Source organism: Pristis pectinata, chromosome 15, assembly GCF_009764475.1.
Source record: "Pristis pectinata isolate sPriPec2 chromosome 15, sPriPec2.1.pri, whole genome shotgun sequence".
NCBI classification, from domain to species: Eukaryota; Metazoa; Chordata; class Chondrichthyes; order Rhinopristiformes; family Pristidae; genus Pristis; species Pristis pectinata.
Window position 1 is genome coordinate 17,668,520 of NC_067419.1, and position 26,827 is coordinate 17,695,346.

Here is a 26,827-nt window from a genome sequence, read left to right on the forward strand (position 1 = left end):
AAAACACCTCAGGATCCAAAGTAAGCATTGATAAATCAATACATAGCTCCAGCAGTCCTAGTGCAGAGTTAGATCCTTTCACCTGTGCAAAGGGCTGGGAGATTCTGTTGGAATACTTTGCTTTATGGAGAGCCCACTGTTGCAGCAAAGCCCTTGCTGAAATAATACGAGGCAAAATAGGCACCATCATCTGCTTGCCTGACTTCTGATAAAATAAAGCTACAGGTTCTGGCCATAACAGTCATAAGCACCAATAAGTCCTCGGAAGATCTAGCTAATTAAAATAATTACAGTTATTAACAAAGATAAATGTTCTATTTTGTTCTCATGGTGTTTGGGATTCTAGCTTTTTTCTAAACAAAAAGAATACAATTTACTATTTACCTTGGACATATACCAGAGGTCAACATCTTGAAGTTTCATGATACTTGCCAACTTAATGATTGTTATTCCAAATCTTCCATACATACATGAAGTACATCTTCCATTAGCAACAGTTAGAAGCTTGTACCTTTTATGGATTTATTTGAAGTTCATACAGTTGAATGAGGCAAGTCTGAAAGCTATCCTCAACAGAATTACCAGACTATGCTGCATCTGGAACAAGCACAGATTTTAACATAGGGAAATCAATACAAGCATTTGAGATGTCTTTCCACAAATGTTTACATTATATTAATGGCATAATTAGCCAGGTTGCATAAGATAATATTAGCTGACAAAGTTTAGGATATCTGAAACTTGAGTTTGAACATTTTTACCCCAGTCATCTCAGGGTTTAAATTCAAATGTGCATCAGCTCACTTCGTCTGGATCAAGCAAACAACTTTCTATAGCCCACATTTAAAAAACTGCTGCTTTAAGACCAAAATCAATTCAAAGTTTAATACAAGGCAGGGTAGTCAGAGTAGAGTACTGAATTCATTTTTAAAAGACTATGACATTTGTGTTTCATGAAATGATGGCTAAGTAGTACCTGAATTTTAGCAACCACCATAATGTACAGTACATGCTCAAGTACCAATTTATTTTACTCCCAAAATACCTTACAATAATTTATGATCACAGAAGCACAAATTTTGGAAGTGTTCTCAAAACCCATAAGAATGGTAGCTATTTTAAACAATTGTGAGCAGTCATTGAGCTGGTCTTCACCAAGCCACTTTTATTTGTATATTTTGGCGAGGATCAGACGTACAATTTATTTCTTCTACTATTTTAGACTCCATTTTCTTCCTGGTTTAATATGAAAGATGAAACTTGCAGGAAAAAAAATCACCAGGTTTTTAACTAACCAATAATTTTAAAAAGGTACTTAATATGTTTTTTTTTTCAAATAAGAAACGCCTTGGACCATAAGATACAGGAGCAGAATTAGGCCATTCAGCCCATCGAGTCTGCTCCACCATTCAACTGACTGATTTTTTTTTTAAACCCCATTCTCCTGCCTTCTCCCCATAACCCTCAATTCCCTTATTAAGAACCCATCAATCTTTGCCTTAAATACATCTAATGACTTGGCCTCCACAGCCCTCTGCAGCAATGAATTCCACAGATTGGCCACCCTTCGGCTGAAGAAATTCCTCCTCATCTCAGTTTTAAAGGGACAGCCCTTTATTCTGAGGCTGTGCTTTTGGATCTTCTCCAATGGGTAGAAACCTAATGGTTTTAAAGGTAATAACTATAACCAGTTGGCACCATCCATCAAGATCATTTTGGCTGTGCAGTGCACCAACATTCAATTCTAATGTAGGCAGAGCTAGTCAGAGAGGAATTTTTGGCTAGTATGGAAGCAGCTCCAGGTTCTGAAAATTTGGAGCTTTAAAGTCAATAGAAACAAATTTTAGAAGCCAAGTCGAATCCACTGCCACTATTATAGAACTCATCTCGCACTACTAAAAAGGGAAAGAAATACAAGCTATTTGTTTACAATCTTCAGTCTTGTTGGCCCCTTAAAAATACAAAGCAGCTGTATCACAACCACATTCAGATTGCCTCAGTAAAGTGAAGATTTGGGGAAGTATCATTGTAATATCAAGTTTTTTCAACAAATGCATCAAAACATATCTGATTAGAAATAATATCACGTAACATAAAGGTTTTACATGCTCATGTGATGGAATTTATTTTGTGCACTAATAATGCACTTCTTGAAACTAGATCCAGGTCCAATGAATGCAAGATACAAATACATAGAGATTGTGGGGTATGAACAATGACAGCAAATAGTGTGCATGCTCATTTTGATTATCACTTGTGCAAAACTGTACTGCCCATACAAGGTCAATGCTACAGATGCAAAACTTCAGTTTAAGGCCTAACCTTACTTGGACTGTCCAAGGAATCCATCATTTCCCAGTAAGTGACTTTCTCTCCGTTACTGATCACACCCAAACATCACACCCCAACATCACTTCACACCCCATACACCTTTGATTCCAGTGCCCTCGGATTTTCTCTCCAGCTGATCAATTCCCTGCTCTGACCTCCCTCTTCAGTCCACTTAACTTCCTGACCTTCTACTAAATTCACCCAGTTTTCCCCTCTGCTCCAATCATTACCTCTCCCCCAATTTCTCCAAGTAACTGCTCCCTAACACCCAATCATCAACACACTTATCCCAATCGTAGTTGAATATACCATCCTATTTGGCATCTCAGCTAAACACCCCTTCCCTCATCAGGAAAGTCTCCACAGTGGGATTATCCCCTTCTCCCCACAATTCAAGTCTCCCTCACTTCTGATCCATCCAAACACATTTCCTCCAATAACTATGCAGAAGTTGTAGATAATGTCATGGAACTCATGCCCAAGGGCCTTGTACAAAACTCGTGCAGAGTGCTTACTTAGACGATCTTTAATGTCTGGTTTCAGATTTGTTATGGTTTCCAAGTCAATGTTATTCACGCTCCAACTGCCACATTAGCTGCATTTTTCAGTGTTGGTTTTACAGTGTTTTTGTTTAAGAAGACCAAGTCAATGTAAATTTTTATGCTAATTCTGACACCAAAGTAAAAAAAAAACCCAGTTGGTTCATTCAGGAGGCAGAGTTGCATTCAAAGATTCATATACAAGCAATCCACGGCACAACAAAGACTCCTGCCTTGATTCTACATAATTATTTTCGTGATCAATACTTCAGTCAACATTATATTGCTCTCTGAAGCAAAGCTGCATCTACCAATTTGAGCAAAAAGGCCAAGTAAACAGCAAGTTCTATGATATTACATCGACACTGATAAAATGGGGATATTCTCCTTGTTGAAAGGCAATTCACATCCAACATTAGCACTTTATACTTCTTTCTGCACATTTCTTAACTGTAAAGAACATTACAACAGCTGTTCTGAGGTATGAAAATGGTACATCCTTGCAAAGTAATCCCTTATTTCTCTCTGCATACATTCTAAGTCCATTCATGTCATTTTGAGTCCAATTTTGTTAATACTTGTTAAAACATTTTGTTTCTTACATACAACTAATCAATTCAAACGCACTTTCGATTTGGAAATTGTAAATATCTTACCAAGATGAGAAATAAGAAATGTACCTTTATGAATTATCAGGCCACAAAAACTGCATTCCTATTATTTGAAAGAAACATGAGTATTATGCTTTAAAACTTATTATTCTAAATCTAACCACTTGCATCTTCAACCTCTGAATAGTTTTAAGGTTTAGATTAAATACAGAGTCTTATATAATTTAACAAGGCCATTGCTACATTACAATGATTGTGCTTCAAAAGTGGTTATTTGTAAAACACTCAGGGATGTTCTGAAGTTGTGAAATGCTTTTTATAAATGCAAGTCTTTATTTGTTTCCTAGCTTAAGGGAAGTAATACAAGGCCAATGCTACAGATGCAAACCTTCAGTTTAAGGCCTAACCATGAAGGCAGGCCGTATCTAGTGATTTCCACCTGCCATCTCCCACCCTCATTAAAACACATTTAATAGTCACTTATTTGCATTTAATGAATATATAATATTCAAAGAATAAGCAAGACCATACTAAAGATCTGGTATTTTTCAGTATTATTATGCACAATCTATAAAGCCACTGCCCATGTTATAAGTTTCCCATTTACAAGCAGGACGGGACAAGATTTTAAATTTCTTCACTATATCCATTTCTATTTAGCAATGAGAGATTCACAATCCAAATTGGGCAAGCCATCTTTCATCTTGTTTGTAACCGCAGACCCAGTATCAAAATTCTGATTTTTTTCCGATTAGTTGAGGTCACATTAAACAGATGATATTTCAAAGACAAAGCATACAATGTTCATACATCTTCAATTTAATAAAAACAAAAATCAAAACAAACATATCCAATAACCAGATGTTTTCCATGTGGTAAGATAATTACAATATCCAGACTTCATACCCCGAGGCATCACAATAAATAGTTAAGTTCACAAAGGCAAAAGGTCCAGTGATTTATATTTAATGATTGTAACAACTGCTCAACAGTTACAAAGTACTGTTCTCATTCTACAGAAAATGTTACCAGTCAACTTATGCTGATCCGAATAAAGGTTTCCGGACACTTTTTGATGCATACAACATCATGGAATAGGATTTGGCACTTCGGTGAAGGTGCTTTATAGCAATTTATGATCCTCCAAAATCTGTATCTGTAATGAGATTTAATTTAAAAAATTTATTCCTGCCATCCTGAATCTTTTTAAAAACACAATTTTCTTCCTTGCAAATAATTATAATTTTTCTATTATTCTTGTTCGGTTTTCTTTCATGTGCTTACCCCATTTTAACATTGATTCCTTTGTGGTTCTTGGTCTCAATGGATGAAACCCACAAGCTGTTTTGCTAATAAGTAGTTCAAAATAAAAGGGCTCCAGATTAGATCCTTGACAAGTCTGATAATCTGCTAGCAAACACACTTGTAATGTTATATACGTTTAATGATGTTACACAGCACCATTTTAGTGAACCAAGATTAAAGGAAGCACAGGAACCAGGCTTCTGGTGAGTGGATAGGGAATATGGCAAAATTATACCCAGTGAGTGAGCCAGATGTTGAATCACTGGGATTTCCAAGTGGTTGGACAGCAGAATATCAGAGTTCTACGGTACAGCATTGCTCAGCCTAAACCTTACTCAGTCAATAATTTATCTGCAACTCCATGGGCTTCAACTCAAGCTAACAGTCTGTTATGGGAGACTTTAGTGGCATTTCTGCAAGTTAATCTTCCCAGTTTTGGTATCCTTACAAATCCTTTTAAGTACTTTCAATGCCTCTATTTTTATTTTTTTAAAAAACTGAACACCAGAACAGTACTCAGTAATTCAAGTCTGGTTCCAACCTATGTCTAAGGTTTCATATAACTTCTGATTTTCAATACCATTTCTCTAGAAATGAACTCCTGTACTGTTTGCCTTTTTTCCCCAAAACAGTCTAATTTACACATTGGTAATTTATGATCAGTGAATCTACACCTCAAGTTTGCATTACTCCACTATCCTATTTAGATCTATAATACAAGAGGTAAATGACCTCTTGTCAAAATGTCAACACCACATACTCCTCCATATTAACATTGGTTTTGCCAGTTACACGATCATTATGCAACTAAGGTAACACAATCAATAAAATGATTCTTAGAAATTCACACCACAGTTTATTATTTCAGGACTGACTAAGTTACATTGTAGCCTTGTTATAACAAATTGGTTTAGGAGAAATCAAACATATTTGTTAAAACAAGTTATGCATTTTATCAAAATAGTGTTCTTGCAGACTAGTTATGTTGTGGTTGAGACTCGCATCATTATAAGTACAGTACTCCCAGTACCTGGAGCAAGAGTGCATCACTGTGGTTACTTCTGGCGATGAGGCATTTTGCCATATAATTTTGACAGTTTGGGGAATCATCTAATAAGATCCCCCACAGGGGATTAAGGACATTGTGTTGACTACTGTCTGATAGACTTGTGGTCAAAGGTGTTTTCCCGCACATTTTTTCATGAGGAATGGGTAGCAAGGCACAGATCAATCAAATGGGAACATTCCACAGCAACATGACCAGGCCCATCCTTTGTAATACTTTCAAGCACCAAGACGTTGCTTGATCTCTCCATTGGATCCTTAATGCAGAGATGGAGTCTCAATGCCACCACATATTGCCATTCAAGGTGCCTGCAGTGAGGATGAGACTAACAACCATCTTCTGAAATGTCTATTTACCAAGAAAGTCTGGAAAAGGATGCAATGGCCTATGTCAAGGTTTATCCCATGCAGCTCGGTAGCACAGGACTCTGTGCATTACAAACTGTTCCCAAGGACTCATATGGAGACAAGTGTCGACTTATGAAAAGATCATCAGCTTGGTGAAGGAGACATTTTAGTCCAAACTGAATGCAGTAGGCAGGCACATTCTTATGTGCAGAACTATGCACTGGTGAATGCACTGTAGCTTGATATAGCCACCACAGAGGCTCTATTGGGAAAAGGCCAAGTTTGTAGGGTCATCCCACCACTGGATACTGAGGAGTGGTAACCTGTGTAATAATGTTTCAAACATCGCTGATGGAGTGTTTGGGATTGAAAAATGAATGCCATGTTGACATAATGAAAATATTGTAAGCTAGCATAATAACATGTTAGGTAGAGAATGACAGCCAAGAATGCTGTATTGTATCACTGTGAATTTTCTGAATAGTCTTTTTTTGGAAAAATAGGTATCAGTGTGGCTGGAGGCCAAGTACTTTAACTTATAATATGATAGAATAGTACCAAGTAAATCACAGATATATTCAATACACAATTGAATATGACAAACCAATCATAAATTATTGTGTCAATTCTGGTTGCTCCATTGCAGGATGCTTTGGAAAGGGCACAGAAGAGGTTTACCAGGATGTTGCTCGGATTAGTGGGTATGAGCTATATAGAGAGGTTGAACAAACTTGAGTTGTTTTCTCTGGAGCGTAGGCTGAGGGGAGCCTTGATAGAAGTTTATAAAATTATGAGGGGCATAGATGGAGTAGTCAGTCAGAAACTTTTTCCCAGGGTAGAAATGTCAAGTACAAGAGAACATGTATTCAAGGTGAGAGGGGGAAAGTTTAAAGGAGATGCGTGGAGCAATTTTTATTTTATACAGAGAGTGATAGGTGCCTGGAATGGGCTGCTGGGAGGAATAGTGAAGGCAGATACGATAGTGGTGTTTAAGAGGCCGTTGGATAGACACATGAATATGTAGGGAATGGAGGAATATGGATCATGTGCAGACAGAAGTGAATTAGTTTAATTCGGTATTGTGTTTGGCGCAGACATTGTGGGCCAAAGGGCTGGTTCCTGTGCTGTACTTTTCAATATGTTCTATAACTACACATACACTAAAGTCAATACCCTGTCAGTCATGGCTGTTTCCCCATGCACTCCCCATATTTTCTTTATTTACATTGTTGACTTTTGAGGTAACGATGTTAAAAATTTGATAAAATTAAAAATTGTGCAAAAACAAGCAATGTTGAAATTCTGATGAAGGGTAAATTTAATAGATAAATAGGTTGTGATTTTAGTGCAGTGGCATGATTTTAGTTGGCATGTGAGCTGGAAGAGATATGAATGGGGATAATATAAAACTCATAAGGAACATACAACTTTTACATGCATTTTAGAATACTATATTTGCGTATTTCCTTTGTGCCTAGTTTCATGCAAGATCCATAGAAAGTAAGCCCAATGAAAGATGATTGGCAGAAGGGCGGAGATGAAGTAAAGACAACATTTTAGAATCTTTTGTATATTTGTTGAAAACGTACCGTTTCCTTTCCTGATCCTTTTTTGAGTTATATCACCGTTTTCTTCTTGCTTCCGCTTTGCACAGTCTGAACATGATGTTCCTGCAATATCAAGGCATAAATAATTAGGAATTATTGCCACCAAATAAAAAAAATACAAATGAATTATAAATCATTGATATAAATAGAATAATAATGTGATGAAAAGTCATTGGCCTGAAACATGACCTCACTTTCTCTCTGCACAGATGTTACGTTTCCTGAATATTATTCCCTGCGATGTTTTATTTCAGATTTACAGCATCTGCAGCATTTTTTTATAGAATTATGAATCAGTGAAGAATATATGAAACTTTTTGAAGTCAAGCTTCACCACTTCCTCGATGTGAGACAACAATATATACACATCTAAACTTCCCTAAACTTTGGGGGGGGGGGGGAAGGAAGAGGTACTTAATTATCAGATCCTATCCTTTTTATCATCGTAATTATCCGGTTCTTCTAAGATAGGCAAATAGCACATCTTGCTGCCACAGATGAAATTGGGCCAATGCTTTGTGAAAAACCTTCGAGGTACCAGGAAGAAAAATACATTTTGGAGAGGTAGTCACAAGAGATTGCAGATGCTGGAATCTGGAGCAACAAACATTCTGCTGGAGGAACTCAGCAGATTGAGTAGCATCTGTGGGGGGAAAGGAATTGTCAACATTTCAGGTTGAAAACCTGCATCAGGTCCAAGTCCCAATATGATTCCTGATGCAGAGTTTCAACCCAAAATGTCTACAATTCCTTCCTCCACCAAAGATGCTGCTTAACCCACTGAGTTCCTCCAGAAGATTGTTTGTTGTTTCATTTTGGAGAGGTAAGTAGTTTGAGATAGGTCAAGCTACAGTCTTTAGGAAGGATATTTCTTTCTACACAGTAATTTTTCCTATTCTATAGCATTGCCAATGTTATCTGATTAAATGTCATCCATAAATCAACATCATTTTTAGTTAACTTTAAAATCATCAAAATCTATGTGTATTTCTGAAGATGTGCAGCCTATAAGAAGTGGATGACAAAGGCAACTATTGATAAGTTACAAATGTCACTAAGATATTCAATCATTGTAGAAGACAGAATATGCTTGGTCCACCAACAAATAATAATTTCTCTAAAAGTAGTCTGTTATAACTGTAAATCACACAGTATACCACTGTTTTTGCTGATTCCCAGTTATTATGCATACAGCAAAAAAATGTCACTATCTAAAATTATTGTAAAATATATTTACAGTCTAATTAACACACAAGCCAAAATTCTCAAATCTGAAGAATATCCAAGCAAGGGCAATGAAAGTGAAAACAGGCTACAAAGGACCAAACTACAATCTCAAAATAAAACATTTCCTGCAGAATTTTTCAATAAAACAATAAACCAAAATGTACTTACCTCTGGCTGGTCATTCTACAGAGAACCATGAGCAATTTCACCTTCAAGGGCCACATATTCTACAACCTCCATGCTAGTGCATTTAAACAGGGTAATCTGACAGCCCAACCCAGCACTGGACTTGCCAGAGAATTCAGCAGCAGAGCAGAAACCCACCAAACTGATGGGCTGGCTATATTTCCCATTCAGCCTTTCAGCTTTACACCCAGGAAGCCTGGCTTAAATTGCTCAACTGCAATCTTGATTTAAAAGTGAGTGCAGATGGTCTATGTAGTTTTACATTATGTTTTGAACTAGCAGTTTATGGTAGTTAAGTTTTTTTGTTTTTTTTAAAATCATGTAAATCTATTTGAACTGTTTTCAAAGACATAAAAAGTTAAAAGACATCCACTGCTAGAGGCCTATTCACCACTCTCGGGTGTGCCTGCCTCGTGGAATATCCACAACAGCAACACCTCAAGATATCATAGAGCCACACAGTAACTGTGAGGAAACATATCTGGGGCAGCAGTCTGGATTGAACACAATCCAGCCCAACTAGTTTCTTTCTTTGGCAGATGCAATAAGCTAGGTGAACAAAGTAAAATGCAATATATGCACAATTTAAATTTCCTATTAGAGCAATAGAAGAATTCCACAGTATTTATCCAGTCCCACAACTACACTGGTCAATTATCCATGTTAAATGAAAACTAGTTTTAAATTACCTGCCTCCTTGATGGTGTAAAACTAATCAGAATTAAAACAAAGCACCTGCTTCCAGATCAATCAATCCTATTCTGGTCCAAAGACAACTAATCTTAGAGCCTTTATCCGGAGTCAGTTAACCCAGCTTCCATTTTCGCTCATGTTTAAAAGACTGAAAATACAAAGTCATGAGGCTGAGTCATGGTGCCTTGGAGCCATTTAGGCCTCAGCACATCTTGCATTTCCATGCGCGCTTGGCCAAACAAACAATACCAACATTAACTGCAGATTAGATTCTAGCACGTCTGATGCCCTGCACTGCTGCTGAACATAGCACTGAGCCCAGTGGCTAAGTATTGGCATCATTGAGCAATTAATAATGTAATCTGACAGGTCACTGCCAATAGCTCTGATTTACACCAACAATGGTTGACGTACATACTGAGACCCTAAATTAGACAATGGTTGCCAAACCTGCGGAAAAATATTCAGGTAAGTGCTTCATTTATTTTATATTTTGAGTATGTATTTTTTTTATTGTTTAAATTTATTTGGATTGCGTTCAAATGTCTTGGATTATCAGAGATATTTTAAAAACAGTTGAAGAGCATTTGACAAGGGAGAGCTGTCAAGTGTTGTCAGGGTGCTTTGGCAGTATATCACCCAAGGCCAAATCCCTGCTCACACCTTTTAGGTGCAGAAGATCAACTTATCCAGGCCTCCACATCCACAAAAGCAATTCCAGGTGGGCAAGTGCCCTGGGCAAGTCTAGGTCTAGCAATGACTTCGCCTTTGATTCTGTCACAAACGTAACATCTTGTCTATTCGGGTTCTTTCTTTGGCAGGTGCAGTAAGGTGGGTGAACAAAATAAAATGCAATATATCCACAATATAAATTTTCTATTAGAACAACAAAAGAATTCCACAGCATTTATCCAGAGCTATAAAGAAAATAAGTCACCCTGCAAATGTACATTTCAGACAACATCCTGAATCCTAATTATGTCCATTTTCGGCAACCCATCACCACCTTTTATCTCACCCACATTCTGCAAATTTGTTGCACCAAAAAGAATTTAACATTTCTTGTCTTTATTTAAATCTATCACCACAGGCTTTGCTCTGCTAAACTTCATTGTTCTTTCTAAACTAAAAGTTCTTGATTGAACCCAACTCCCCACATTCCCATTGTTGAAATCATAAATTATTACACTATAATCTTCATTCTTCACCAAAATCTTAATACTGAAAACTTCATACCTCTCCATTTATTTTACAATTTGGTTATTTAAAACAAATATGGAAGAATAGTCTTTTGATCATTACCTATCCATTTATCTTTTTTTAAATCTTCATAGAATCCAATCACATAGACCTTACTTTTGGTTTTCAATTTTAAAGAATAGCATGTAGTCAAAATAAATAATTGTAGATTAAAATTCTCCTGTTTACATTGACAGGAAGGGAAAAAAACTCTCCCCAGAGGTAATGATTTGAATAAAAAAAACTTCAGCCTTGACTACATGAATATGCAATCAAATACAAATTATACGTCTGGACAGTAAAGACACCTACGTTAGACTTTTGTTTATTGACTACAGCTCTGCCTTCAATACAATAATCCCAAGCAAGCTTGTCACCAAACTCCAAGACCTAGGACTCAACACCTCCCTATGTAACTGGATCCTTGACTTTCTAACAAACAGACCGTAATCAGTGAGGATAGGCAGCAATACCTCCAGCACGATTATTCTCAACACTGGTGCCCCACAAGGCTGCGTCCTCAGCACTCTACTCCCTATACACTCATGACTGTGGCCAGATTCTGCTCTAACTCCATCTACAAGTTTGCAGATGATACCACCATTGTAGGCCGTATCTCAAACGGCAATGAGTCAGAGTACAGGAAGGAGATAGAGAGCTTAGTGGAATGGTGTCACGACAACAACTTTTCCCTCAATGTCAACAAAAGAGCTGGTCATTGACTTCAGGAAAGGGGACAGTGTACATGCACCTGTCTACATCAATGGTGCTGAGGCCGAGAGGGTTGAGAGCTTCAAGTTCCTGGGAGTGAACGTCACCAACAGCCTGTCCTGGTCAAATCACATACATGCCACGGCCAAGAAAGCTCACCAGCGCCTCTACTTCCTCAGGAGGCTAAAGAAATTTGGTTTGTCCCCTTTGACTCTCACCAACTTTTACTGATGCACCATAGAAAGCATCCTATCTGGATGCATCACGGCTTGGTATGGCAACTGCTCTGCCCAGGACCGCAAGAAACTGCAGAGAGTTGTGGACACAGCCCAGCACATCACGGACACCAGTCTCCCCTCCTTGGACTCTGTCTTTACCTCTCGTTGTCTTGGCGAAGCAGCCAGCATAATCAAAGACCCCACCCACCCAGGACATTCTCTCTTCTCTCCTCTTCCATCGGGTAAAAGATACAGGAGCCTGAGGGCACATACCACCAGACTTAAGGACAGCTTCTACCCCACTGTGATAAGACTATTGAACGGTTCCCTTATACAATGAGATGGACTATGACTTCGCGATCTACCTTGTTATGACCTTGCACCTTATTGCACTGCACTTTTTCTGTAGCTGTGACACTTTACTCTGTACTGTTATTGTTTTTACCTGTACTACATCAATGCACTCTGTACTAACTCAATGTAACTGCACTGTGTAATGAATTGACCTGTACGATCAGTATGCAAGACAAGCTTTTCACTGTACCTCAGTACAAGTGACAATAATAAACCAATACCAATACTCCACCTGCAATTAATGTACGTTTCAGGATTTATAATTCCACCCATCCAGATTCCTCATGTCCTTGAGTGAAGTGGCCGGTGCTGAGAGTTATTTTTCATTGCAAGGATACCATTTCAATTACATTTGAATTTATGATATGCAATTATCTCAATATATTAACCATGTTTTTGTTCCTTAATATAACAGAATTTTCTTTTGAGTTGTGCAGTGGTTGGGGGAGAGGGACTGGTATTTTACATTTTCTTACCTAGCGATAGATTTGTACTATCCGCAGAAGAACTATCTGAAAAAAAAACAAGTATTAGTTAATGATTAAAAGTTTTTGCTGCAACCTTATGAAGTAATCTGGACAACATTAAAGTAAACCTGAGACTAAAGGAAATATTTTAAAGTTTGTTTTAATTACCAGAGTAAGACCTCAGACAATTCACTTAGGAAACTGATATACCACATGCTGAAAAAGTTCTACATACAGCATGGAAACAGGACCATTGGCCCACCGAGAGCGCACAAATCATCAACCACTCATTTATACTAATCCAACACTAATCTCATATTTCATTCTCCCCATATTCTAATTAACTCCCCCCTGATTCAACCACTCACCTAGATATCAAGTGCAATTTACAGTGGCCAATTAACCTACACACCTTTAGGATGTGGGAGAAAACCAGAACACCCAGAGGAAGCCCATGTGGTTGCAAAGAGACTGTGCAAACTCCACACAGACAGCATTCAAAGTCAGGATTGAACCTAGATCTCTGGAGCTGTGAAGCACTAGCTGTCCAATCTTGAATCAGTATTTGTAGCATCAGTTTTTTATCAGTACTCATAATATTACAAAACAAAAACATGACGCACTTTCATTTCATCAGTTTTCATTAAGAAATTTGTGGAAGACCAAAACTAAAGTTTCAATTTTGACTATAAACATAATAACATTTGTATTTAAGGAAGAATTCTACCTGTAACTACATTAAATAAACTAATAGCTTACTTTTTAAATAACAAAAAGCAAATGCAGGAAACCTGAAATGTAACAAAGTTCCTGAAACCATACAACTCAGTAGGGAAGGAAGTAGAGCAGAGGTTTTCAACCTGTGGTCCGCGGACCCCTGGGGGTCCGTGGCGGGTTGCCAGGGGGTCTGTGAGCAAGCCAAGAAAAAAAATGGAAAAGCGACCTGTTACAAAGACGTAGCTTGCTTGCTTGCTCTAGTTTTCCACTATTCAGAAAATTGGCCATATCCTATCTGTTATAGGTGATAATCTTAGAGACTTAGACGGTGTTCCCTTCTGGTAAGCTGCCGCTTAATATTTGATTTGTGTAGTCAGAGTAGTCAGTAGTGTTCACTACTCACTACTATTCTGTCGTGCACTGTAGTGTTAGTGAGACTGAGTGACGTTGTTGGTGTGCCTTAATAACATTGCTTACTTGTGACAGTGACGTCACTGTTAAACGAAAAGTGCGCAAGCGTGTAAATTTTAGATTAGTTCTGATAATTTTGTTTGTCAGTAATAGTAATTAAACTGTCCAGCGTGTATTGCTGAGTATGGAGAAATTTCTGAAGAGAAAAGCTGACCAGAAACCAGAAGATTCTGATGACAAAGGGGATAAGGGTGACCGAAAGAGAAAACAACACAAGTACGATCCACAATACATTTCATATGGCTTCATCGCAGTGGGGACAAATGCGAACCAACCTCTCTGTGTTGTGTTTGCAAACACTGTCCAACGATGCAATGAAACCAGTGAAATTGAAGCGCCATTTAACAACAGTGCATCCAGATATTGCCAGTAAGCCGAAGGAATATTTTGAGCGGCAAAAGGAGCTGTACCTCAAGCAGAAAGGCAAAATGACAGCCTGCGCCACTGTAAATGAGAAGGCTTTTCATGCATCATATTTGGTAGCATTACGAATAGCACGTTCCAGAAAGCCTCACACGATTGGAGAAGAGCTTATACTGCCTGCAGCAGTAGATATGTGCGAAGTTGTACTGGGAAAAGAATCCAGTCAAAAACTGAAAGCCATTCCACTGTCTGATAACACAGTAAGCAGAAGAATTGGCGATATGGCAGAAGATATACAGAGCCAGCCGATAGCACATCTTCAGCAAGTCAGATTTGCGATTCAGCTCGATGAAAGTACTGATGTTGCCAGTGCTGCGCAGTTGTTGGTTTATGTTTGATATTGCTGGGAAGGAGAGGCTTTGGAAGACTTTTTGTTTTGCAAGGTGCTCCCAGGGCGTACAACCGGTGAAGAACTTTTCCATGTGCTTGACACTTGTTTTGTACGATCGTCATTGGCAATGGACACAGTGTATTGGAGTATGCACGGATGGTGCTGCTGCGATGACGGGACGGAAGTCGGGTCTAGTCGCACGAGTGAAAGAAGTAGCTCCATATGCAGCAGCAACCCACTGCATGATTCACCGTGAGGCTTTGGCTGCAAAGGATATGGATGAAAATCTTGCAGATGTGTTTTCCACGTGCATTAAAATCGTTAACTTTATCAAAGCCAAGCCGCTCAATCATCGTTTGAAAACATATGCCGTGAAATGGAAGCCGAGCATAAGCTTTTGTTGCTACATACAGAAGTCAGATGGCTGTCACGAGGCTGCGTTGTGCAGTGTGTATATGAATTGCGAGATGAACTGCTCATTTTTCTAAATGAGCATAACGGATCATTGGCACAGTTCTTGACAGATGAGACGTGGGTTGCCAGATTAGCTCATCTTGCAGATATTTTCAACATTTTGAACAGCTTAAATCTATCATTGCAATGACCTGGTTCAAATGTTCTGAAAACGCATGACAAAATCAATGCCTTCCAGAAAAAACTCCGTATCTGGAAGGGAAGATGCGAGCAAGGCATCTATGATATGTTACCATTGCTGGCTGACTTTCTGACAGTGAACGAGACTAAGACAGAGGCCATTGTGAGCACCGTTTTGAACCATATTCAACCGCTGTCACATTATTTCCATGAGTATTTCAGCCGACAATGACACGAGCATGTTTGATTGGATTCGAAATCCATTTGAATGCATGCTTACTGATCTAACTGGACGTGAACAAGAAGAATTGGCTGAACTGTCATCTGACAGGACTTTGCGCTTGCAGTTCAACCGAATGTCACTGTTGTCGTTCTGGATTGCATGTTCCCAGGAGTATCCACTGCTGTCCGGCAAAGCTGTCAATGTTCTGTTACCATTTGCAACCACTTACTTGTGCGAAATAGCATTTTCTGCAGTCACTGCCATGAAAACCAAATACAGATCGAGACTGAATATTGAGGATGACATACGCGTATGTTTGTCGCACATACCACCACTTTTGGACAAACTCTGCAGTGCAAAACAGGCACAACCTTCACATTGAACTGAACACTGAAAGACACCGCTGGTAATTATCAGTGATTGAAATAGTCACTATTTCAATAGGGCCTATGTGCAGTAATTTAAGTGTTGTACGCATGAATTATCGATTGTTTGATTTTGTGGGCTTTGGGGGTCCGCCATCTAACAAGGACGTGTTCTGGGGGGCTGCAGCATGAAAAAGGTTGAAAACCACTGAAGTAGAGAAATCATCAGTGCAGACTGGGCCCCCTTCGAACATAGGTAACAAATCTTCTAGGAGACACAAGATGCTATGATCTGGAGCAAAAAAACAAACTGCTGGAAGAACTGAGGGTTGAGCAGCATCCAAGGAGGGAAGGAAATAGTCAACATTTCAGGTAGAGACTCTGCAACAGACACTGCTCAGCCCGCTGGGGAGGGAATGATGTAGCTGATGGTTTATGGTTTTATTGAAAAATTATTTATTGCTCTCTGCAAGAAATGTTTCTTTGAGATTGTAGTTTGATGCTTTATAGCCTGATTTTACTTTTATTGTCAGTGCTTGGATATTCTTCAGATTTGTGAAATTTGGCGTACGTTTTAATTAAACTGTAAATATATTTAGCTGATAGAAGTTGCAAAGAATGATGTGCTCGATGCATAGACTAGTGGGCAATGGTGAGGACCAGGGGTACTCTATCCCCATTCCACCACCAGCTGCACCTTCTACTCCCCAACCCTTTCTGCAGTGATCACTCTCTGTGATTCCCTTGTCCATTCATCCCTCCGAAGGCACTTCCCCTGTAACCATTAGGAGATGTAATACACCCCTTCCCTCCCCACCATCCAGGGCCCTAAACAGCCCTTCCAAGTGAGGTAGACAGTCTCATGCAATTCCTGCAGCCTTATTTATTGCATTTGGTGCTCCTGACATGGCCTCCGGTGAGACCAGGCGCAAACTAGGCGACTGCTTTACCGCCACGGCCGACTGGAGCTCCCAGTTGCAAGCCATTTTAATTCTCTTCCCCATTCCCACACCGACATGTCTGTCCTCTGCCTCTTCCACTGCCAGGGCGAGGTTAAACGCAAACTAGAGGAACAGTGATTCATATTCCACCTGGGTGGTCTACAGCCTGATGGCATGAACATTGAATTCTCCAGTTTCAGGTAAACTGCTCCCTCTCTGTCACTTTCCTTTCCTTCCGATCTACAGAATTCTTCCTACACTCAACCTATTCCCCCCACCACCCTATTTCTTTCCCTTACTCCACCCATCACCCACACACTCCTCCCATTGGTTCCCCTCTGCCCTCCACACCTCCCTCACTTGATTCCATGCTCCACCTTCCTCTCCTGTCAGACTCTCTCTTCGGCCCTTTATCACCTCCCAGAGTCAGTCACTATTTCCACTCTCCCATCCTCCACCTGCCTATCACCCCTCCCCACCTAGATCTACCTATTGCTTGCTAGCTCTTCCTCCACCCCATCCCTTCACTTTTTTTTATATATACTGGCCATCTCCCCTCTATGTTTCAGTCCAAATGAAAGATCTCCACCCGAAACATCGACTGTCCACATTCCTCCACAGATGAGACCGACTGAGTTCCTCCAGCATCTTGTCTTTTTTTTGCTGTGGATGATTGACAAAGCCTTTTTGAAGCAGGGCCATTACAACTGTACATCACCAACCCCAACAACTTTTGGCCAGTGAGACCCTGTCTACAGTCTTCTCAAACAGGTACTGCAAGACTATATCTTAAACTGTACGAATGCAGACAAATGGTGAAAATTTAGGATAGGACTTCCAAAGGATTGTACAAAATTGATAGAACTGTAAGAGTCCAAGAGTTCACATGATGTAATCATTTATTGTTTTTTTTTTGCAATTGATTTTCCAAGATCTTGACAGCACCAGTAATGGCCAGCATTTATTGCCATCCCTAACTATCCTTGTAAAAGTGGTGGTGAGCAGCCATTTCAAATTGCTGCAGCCTTTCCAGAGAAGGCGATGGGAAGTTCCAAGACTTAGACCTAGAGATAATCAAGGACCTGCAATCTACTTCCAAATCAGGCTGTTGTGTAATTTGGAGGGGAAACCTGCATGTGATGTTTCCATGTGACTGCTGCCCTCATCTTCCTTAGTTGTAGAGGCCACACATTTGGAAGATGCTGCAAAAGTAGACAAATGACACTAGTAGAAGTAATTTTCATGCATTTTGTATACAGTACTCCCAGCACTGGTAGTGGAAGGAATGAATGTGCGGGGTAGTTGATGGGGTACCAGTCCAGTGGGCCAGTTTGTCCTGGATGGTGTCAAGCTGTTGGAGCTACAATCATCCAGGCAAATGGAGAATGTTGCATCACACTCTTGACTGGTGCCATGTCAATGGTGGAAAGGTTTTGAGGTGTCAGGTGGCAAGTCATACCTAGCCTCTAATCTGCTCTTATAACCACAATTGTTATGTGGCTGATGCAGTTGAGTTTCTAGTCAATAGTGAATTCCAACAAGTTGAGATAGTGATTGAATTTGCAGGTATCCGATAGAAACTAATTAAAAATCATGCAATAATGAAAACAAAACCCTTAAGTAGCTCTTACACTCACTTGTAATGATAGATATCCTCTTCAAAATTCTAAATAAGAGATACCCAGAAGCATATCCATAATAGAAGTGAAAATACAAGGTCTGATGTTTATCTTTTTTCTCTCTTGCTCTTTCTAATTTCAATTGATTAGAATTAAAATGAATTCCACTGACATTGTGGCTGATAGTGAATTATTTGCAGAATCAACAAAAATGCTTTTCATTTGGAGCACGCATGATGAATAATGTGTATAGCCATCTTAGGGATAGGTTTGATTGGGGTGGGGGTGGGGGTGGGGGGCAGAAGAGAGGGCAGTGGGAGGTTGGAAGGAGGTAGAAACTGCAGGCAGTTCCTTCCAGGGTGAAGGTTAGGAAATAGAATATACAATTTGGGACTGCACATTAGAAGGTAATCAGGAGGTCAGTCAGAGACGATGTATGTAGCTGTAGCAAAGCAAGATAAGTCTACCACTGTTTTAAAGTGGAGATGAAGGAACTTGCATGAAGATGGAGGTTAATGTGCAAGAATTACAATAGCTAGAGAAACATCAAGAAGTAGAAAACAATGAATGAGGTGCCATTTCAGCCCAGTGTGTGCATGCTGGGACAGAATTTATTGAAGCAGTGTTTTCTGATCACCATTGCTGATATTTGACCTGATCCATGCTCACATTGCAGAGTTGGATACCAGGAGATTCAATTGAGATGCTCACCTGCTCAGTTTAGGTTTAGGTTACAATGTCAGGTGTATCTGATCCAGGAACCATCTTTAAAATGAGGGAGAAAACTAGAGCAGCCAGGAGGAAACCCACATGGTCATCCAGAGAACATGTAAACTTCACACAGACAGCACCAAAGAACAGGATTGAAGCCAGGTCACTGGAGCTCCTAGGCAGCAGCTTTAATAGCTCTATCCCCAACTTATGGGAATCCACTGCCGAAACAGGTTTACAGTGGATGCCATCTCCCTGGCCCTACGCTCAGCTCTGGAGCATCTGAAGAGTAAAGATACCTACGTTAGACTATTGTTTATTGACTATAGCTCCACCTTAAATACTATAATTCCAAGCAAACTCATCACCAAACTCAGAGACCAGGGACTCAACACCCCCCTCTGCAACTGGATCCTTGACTTTCAGACCAACAGACTGCAATCAATGAGGATAGGCAGCAATACCTCCAGCATGATTATTCTCCACACTGGTGCCCCACAAGGCTGCATCCTCAACCCTCTACTCCCTATATACTTATGAATGCGTGGACAGATTCTGCTCCAACTCCATCTACAAGTTTGCAGATGATACCACCGTAGTGGGCTGTATCTCAAATAACAACGAGTCAGAGTACAGGAAGGAGATAGAGAACTTAGTGACATGGTGTTATAACAACAACCTTTCCCTCAATGTCAGCAAAACAAAACAGCTGGTCATCGACTTCAGGAAAGGATGCGGTCGGTGTACATGCACCCGTCTACATCAATGATGCCGAGGTTGAGAGCTTCAAGTGAACATCACCAATAGCCTGTCCTGGTCTAACCAAAGACGCCATGGCCAAGAAAGTTCACCAGCACCTCTACTTCCTCAGGAGGCTAAAGAAATTTAGCATGCCACCTTTGACACTCACCAACTTTTATTGATGCACCATAGAAAGCATCCTATCTGCATGGCTTGGTATGGCAATTGCTCTGCCCGAGACTGCAAGAGACTGCAGAGAGTTGTGGCCACAACCCAGCACATCATGGAAACCAGCCTCCCCTCCATGGACTCTGTCTATACCTCTCACTGCCTTGGTGAAACAGCCAGCATAATCAAAGACCCCACCCACCTGGGTCATTCTCTCTTCTCCCCTCTCCCATCAGGCAGAAGATACAGGAGCCCGAGGGCAGCTTCTATCCCACGGTGATAAGACTATTGAATGGTTCCCTGATACGATGAGATAGACTCTTGACCTCACAATCTACCCTTGTTATAACTTTGCACTTTATTGTCTACCTGCACTGCACTTCCTCTGTAGCTGTGACACTTTACTCTGTATTCTATTATTTTTAACCCTGTACTACCTCAATACACTGTGTAATGAATTGATCTGTATGAACAGGATGCAAGACAAGTTTTTCACTGTACCTCTGTATGTGACAATAATAAACCAATACCAATACCCTGATTTGTCTTATCAAAAATGGTGGAAAAGCATTTGGGAAGACACTAAGGACCTCATCTCTATAAAGGAAGCACAGAAAGGTCATTTGCAAACATTGAAAAAAGGTCACAACCATCTGAACAACTCATTTGCCCACGCTGTCAAACTCACTTGCCCCATCTTAAGGTTGCACATTGGCGTCATCAGCTAGTTCAGAACTGAAGGGGAAGCAGGTCATCTTTGACCTTGTGGGACTGCCTAAGAAGTTGATGATAACATTAATAAGCTGAAATGTTAGTTCTGCATTCATCTTCCTGGTTGAGGGTCTGTGGTTTCCAAATTTAGAGTGGCAACATTCCAACCCTTTCCATTTAATAGACTTTATTTAACATTTGTCTATGCTGCATAATTACAAGCTGTATTCTTGTTTCACTACTACTTTCTCTAATTTTCTGATGCATTACATCGCAAATATTTCTCAACTTAGACAGAAACATAAACTTTAAAATATATTGGTGCTCACTAAAGATGCCAACCAAGGGTTCTTGAAATTATGGTGCACGTTTTCAAAAACAAATAACTACAGATGTTGAAATTTTGAAATAAAAACAAAAATGCTGGAAGTACTCAGCTGGTCAGCCAGCATTTGCTGAGAGACAAGGTGATGTAAAGTTTCAGATTCTGATGAAAGGACATAGACTTGCATCATTAACTCTTATTCTTTATCCACAGGCACTGCCTAGCCTGCTGTGTGTTTCTAGTTGTCTGTTTTCATTATACAGTTCAAGTTCTTTTCCCATATTTTTAACAGTCAAGTACTTGTCTCATGGATTGGAAGGATTTCAAGAGGGGGAAAGGGCAGAATCAAGGAGTGACAATTTTATTAGTTAACGAGTAATGGAGAATGCTCAAAGGCATCAGGGCAAAAATGATCAACTAATCTTTCAGCAGTCATTTATTAAATTCATGGGATTTTAACCCAGCAACAATGACAGAATGGAGGTGCTTCCAATCTAGGGTCATGTGCAATTTGGGGAGAACTTAGACATGCTAGGATTTCAATCTGTTGGCTGCCTTTGCCTTTCTAAGTGGCAGGATGGCGGATAGTTACAACTGAGCAGGCAATTTTGTCATGGATGATTTTGAGATCCTTCCAAGATTTCAGGAAGAATGTGATTGCACCAGAGAGGGCACAAGGGATCACGTTATCAGACTGGAGAACTTTAACAATGAGGAAAATTGGTTAGGCAGGGATTCTTTTCAGAACCAAGGATGCTAAAGGAGATTTTACTGAGACACAAAATTATGAGGGCCCTAGATAGAAGGGATACAAAGAAGCTATTTAATTTTCAGAGAGGTCAATAACCAAAAGATATTGATAGAAGTAACTGGTAGGAGGAAGCAGAGGTGGGTTTTTTCCCTACAGTGGTACTGTGATTATACAACTTGAGGGTGACAAATACAGAAGCCTTTGTTGCAGAATAATTACACGGATACAAACTTGAAAGGCTGTAATGTTTAAAGATCTGGGCCAATAGCTGCAAAGTGAGATTAGGCCAAATTGTTTTTTTTATTGGTGGCAAGGATGACGGACTGGATATTTTTCTGTGTCATGGATCTCGTGTTGTTGTGATTCTTGAATTATGTTAGAGCTGCGTTCATCCAGACAAATAGAGAATATTGTATCACACTGTAATATTCCTTGTTGGCTCAGGAAAGGCATTCGGGAATAAGGAAGTATCATTCATCTCCTGTCATCATTAACAAGTTGGCACAAATGTAAACAAAAGAACCAATACCAACATTCCTACCACTACCACCACCAAGTCACTGCCCAGGTAGCAACATGGGGTGATATACCTGTGCATAATTACTGTATGCCCACTCAAGATTATGATACAAACTCCTCAATATAGGTTCAACAGTGGAAATTTTGCTTTGAACAAACCAATCATTTGTTTGATTAGTTTCTGATGGTACATTCTACATAGTTCTACAGCTAAGCCCTGGCTCTTGAAAGGAGTAGCAAGCCATGTTACTGGATGACCAAAGCTATTAGAACCAAACAAATCTGGAACCAAAAGGCAGCCAGAGACTGAACCTGAAGAGTTGCTAGTAGTCCCAAACTATCAGGTTGAAGGAGTAGAAATGGTTGTTAATAAAACATAAGGCATAGTGATTGTGTTTTAAAGCTCTTTGGAACCTGTGGATTAACTGCCACTCAGGTGAATCCTATGTCATTCTCCATTTTAATTTAATGGTTCCTCTACTGCAGAGATCCTCAATTACCACCACAACAGAACAATGGGTTGAAAATGTTTCTAAAGTCACCTTCAGTAGCCTGAAAGGAAACCACACCAGATATATTTACCATCACCTCAACAGCTGCAGCAAGGGCAGAGGAAGAACTCTCCTGCTTGTTGCCACTGCTGTTTTCTGCTGTTCTCAACAACAGTTGCCCTCCTTCCCCTGTACAAAGGAGTCACCAACCACCATGGCTGCTGTCATAACATTGTGAAGTTAATCAAAAGCAATGCAATGCAAGGAATATCATCCAAGTCAAAATTAAATTCTACAATAATTTTAGGAATACTATCAAATGGAAGTCAGCTTAACACCACCTTCTCCAAGCAACCAGAAATCAGCAATAAACGCTGATATAAATATCAGTGATCCAACATCATGAGAACCAGTCAACATCATAAGATAAAAAAAAATTCTGTTCTCCTAAATCCCAGGATATTCACCGTGCAAGTGAAGTCCACTCAAGAGTGCTAAATATCAGATACCTACCACCAACTGGTGTATCTTGCATACCATCTTGTTGCAGATCCTCAGCTTTAAAACAGTAAGGAGTAAAAATTGAAAGCAAAAAGGTAAAGGAGTTTATATAAAAGCCACAAGCTTGTGGTTTTCACACTATAATGAGATGAATAGTGGAATTTGATCCCAAAAAGCATTAGTTAAAACAAAATAATACTGAATATCAAGTAATGAAATCAGAATTTAACTTATACAGCATCGTAAACCTGTACTTCTGTGGGAATAATATCTAATGTTACACAGCATGTCTTCCAACTCTAGGAGCAATACCTTGGAAAATTTGATAATATATTTGAAGTCTTTTATAAAGGTATACGCTCTGTATGCCCACATTTTAGCCATTGAACATGACAGACATTTTAGTTAAGGTTATTCATGTCATTTTGATACATTTGTTAACCAAACTTACTTGGGCAGTTGACAACTTATGGAAAAAGATTACTTCATCTGGTTTACCCCAAGAGACTTTCAGAAAGCCAAATATTAATGGTAAACATGAATGTTAATTTATGAATATGTATAAAAGCCCTGAAAGTTAAAATCTTTTAACTCATTGGATAAATGTAAATCTATTGTTCCATGTACAGATGACATCAAAAATTGGGACAGAAAAACACTTTGAGATGCAAAACTTCTGTTTCTGCTCAGCTACTTACCAACAAGGCAGGGGCTACTTAGGAGAGGTCAACATGGTTTTGTGCACGTGAAATCTTGTCTCACAAAACTGATAGTTTTTTTGAAGAGGGAAACTAAGAAAATTAATGAAGACAGTGCACCAGACATGGTTAACATGGACTTCAGCAAGGCTTTTGACAAAGTCGCAGACAGTAGGCTGGTCCAGAAAGTTAGAACATATGGTTTCTCAAGTGTATTGGCAAACTGGATCCAAAATTAGTTTGGTGGTAAGAAGCAGAGGCTGGTGGTTGAGGGGTGATTTTCTGATTGGAAGTCTATAACCAGTGGTGTACCATAGGGATCGGTGCTGGGACCATAGTTGTTTGTATAAATGACTTGGATGAGAATGTTGGTGGACTGATTGATTGGTTTGCTGGCGACACAAAAATTGGTGGAGTGATAGGTATTGAAGGTTAAGAAAGGATACAAAGGGATGTACATCAGTTGGACGGAGTGGTAGCAGATGAAATTTAATCCAGACAAGTGTGAGGTAATGCATTTTGGGACATCAAATGCTATACAGGATATATACAGTAAACGGCAGAGACCTCATGGGAGTTGATGTACAGAGGGACCTTGGGCTGCAAGTTTATGGTTCCCCAAAAATGGTAAAATGGGTGGATACAGTAGTGAAGAATGGCATTCAGCATGCTGGCCTTCATAGTTGAGGCACTGAGTATAAAGAGTTGAGATGCCATGTTGCAGCTGTACAAAACATTGCTCAGGCTACACCTGAAGTATTGTGTACAGTTCTGGTCACCACACTACAGGAAGGATGTGGTAGCATGAAAGAAAGTGCAGAAGTGATTCACCAGGATGTTGCCTGGAATGGAGGCTTTAATTACAAAAGGAGATTAGAAAGGCTGGGTTTAGTCTCACTGGAATGTAGGAGGCTAAGGAATGACCTTAGAGATTTATAAAACTATGGGAGGCATAGACAGGGTAGATAGTCTTTTACTGAGGGTAGTGAAGTCTAAGACCAGAGGGCATAGGTTTAAGATGAGAGGGAAGAAATTTAAAAGGGATCTGAGGGGCAAGTCTCCCCGCCCCCTGCCACACACACACACACACACACACACACACACACACACACACACAGAGGGTGGTGGTTATATGGAATGAGCTACCAGAGGAAGCGGATGAGGCTGATCCAATTACAATATTTAAAAAGGTATTTGGACAGGTGCTTGGATAAAAGAAAGAAGTGGGGGGGATATAGGTCTAATGCAGGCAAATGATATTAGTGTGGAGAGGCATCATCGTCCACAAGGACGAATTGGGCCAGAGAGCCTGTTTCTATGTTCTACAGCTCCATGACTCTAGGTACGCCTATTTCCTGAAATGAGTAAAAGATCACACACTGGTACATGAAGCAGTGCAAAATAGTCAACCATTGATTGTTGCAGATTGCACTATATTTAGATAGATTTCACAAATTAAGCTAGGGTTGATTTAGGTACAACTAAGATGATAAGGCTCCTTCCCTCTCCCTCCCTCCCACCCCCAAAGACAAACAATTTTTCTGCAAAATACCTCATTCTCCAAACAAAATCATGACAAAGCACGGTGAGTTAGTTTTCAGTCCACAAATGCAGCTCTTCTCCACAGGTGTCACTGGAGCGTGAAAGTGACAACTCTCGGAGAACTCCTCAGAAACAATTATGTTTTAATCTTCAGTTGGCATTCTCCCTTCCCCCACTCAAATTTCTCAAAGAGCTTTCAAAATTAAACCTAGGGCTTTTGGTGCCACTACAGCTTATTTAGAGATATTTATTATGAATGAGATTGAGAAAAAAGTAGAACTCGTACATTAAAATCAGTAATACTAAATCATCAACACCCAATTTTTTAAACCAACAAGACAAATCATCATCCCCCTGGTCCCGTTGCCAATGTATTACCAAAGGATCAATTTGGAAGCAGATTGCCAATGGGACAAGAAGTGCCATTGAATTTGTGTTCTCACAATTTCTTGTTGTATCATTGTCTAAGATACAAACGAAATGATAAGGAGTTCCATCACATGATGTCTGCCTGCCTTGCTGTCTTCGATATCCCCAGATCAATTTGTAAACATTTTATAAACACTAAAAAAAATGCATCAATAGTCTCAGTAGTTTCATTAAAGCGTTATTCATCAAATAAAATAATTATCATTCGACCATAGTTTTGGTGACATACCTGGGCTTCTGTGCCTGCATATCTGTGCAACCAAATCACGAAAATACTGAGGCATATATTCAAATCGGTCACCATAAGACACTATTTTAATGCCATGCAACAGCATCTCTGCTTGCAATTTAAAGAAATGATCATGGCTATCCTTTCGAACCAGCATGAAGTGTTCCAAATCTACTTTGTCCTGGACAGAATACAGAAACAATGCTTGGAAGATCTGATCCCGCAGAGTTTCTCCACAGCCCAAAAATACAAAGGACTTGGTACGATACAGTTCTTGAAATTCTTCCTGCCAGAAAAAAAAATCCAAAAGAAATTAATCATTGCATCAGGGATTCCTTCATAGGAAGTTCATCTCAAGTGTGCAAAAGATATACAACCATGAAAACATAACAGTGGATGGCAACAGGAGACTTGATCATTCAGATC

At 39.6% G+C, this 26,827-nt stretch overlaps 1 protein-coding gene across 3 annotated transcripts in view; it reads right to left on the minus strand.

Annotated features, from left to right (window-relative positions):
- Positions 1 to 1,361: 1,361 nt before the first annotated feature.
- LOC127578615 (protein FAM118A-like) overlaps positions 1,362 to 26,827 on the minus strand; it is a 48,941-nt gene continuing 23,475 nt past the window's right edge. Inside the window, exons 6-10 of one of the 3 annotated variants that reach the window (XM_052030786.1) lie at positions 26,402 to 26,687; positions 12,911 to 12,946; positions 7,789 to 7,869; positions 4,766 to 4,830; positions 1,362 to 4,637 (exon numbers count right to left, since the gene is read on the minus strand). In XM_052030786.1, coding sequence (XP_051886746.1) covers positions 4,802 to 4,830; positions 7,789 to 7,869; positions 12,911 to 12,946; positions 26,402 to 26,687 — 432 coding nt within the window. In that variant the 3' untranslated portion in view covers positions 1,362 to 4,637; positions 4,766 to 4,801. The remainder of the gene's footprint in view (positions 4,638 to 4,765; positions 4,831 to 7,788; positions 7,870 to 12,910; positions 12,947 to 26,401; positions 26,688 to 26,827) is intronic. The other 2 variants (XM_052030788.1, XM_052030787.1) reach the window with 2 other exon arrangements.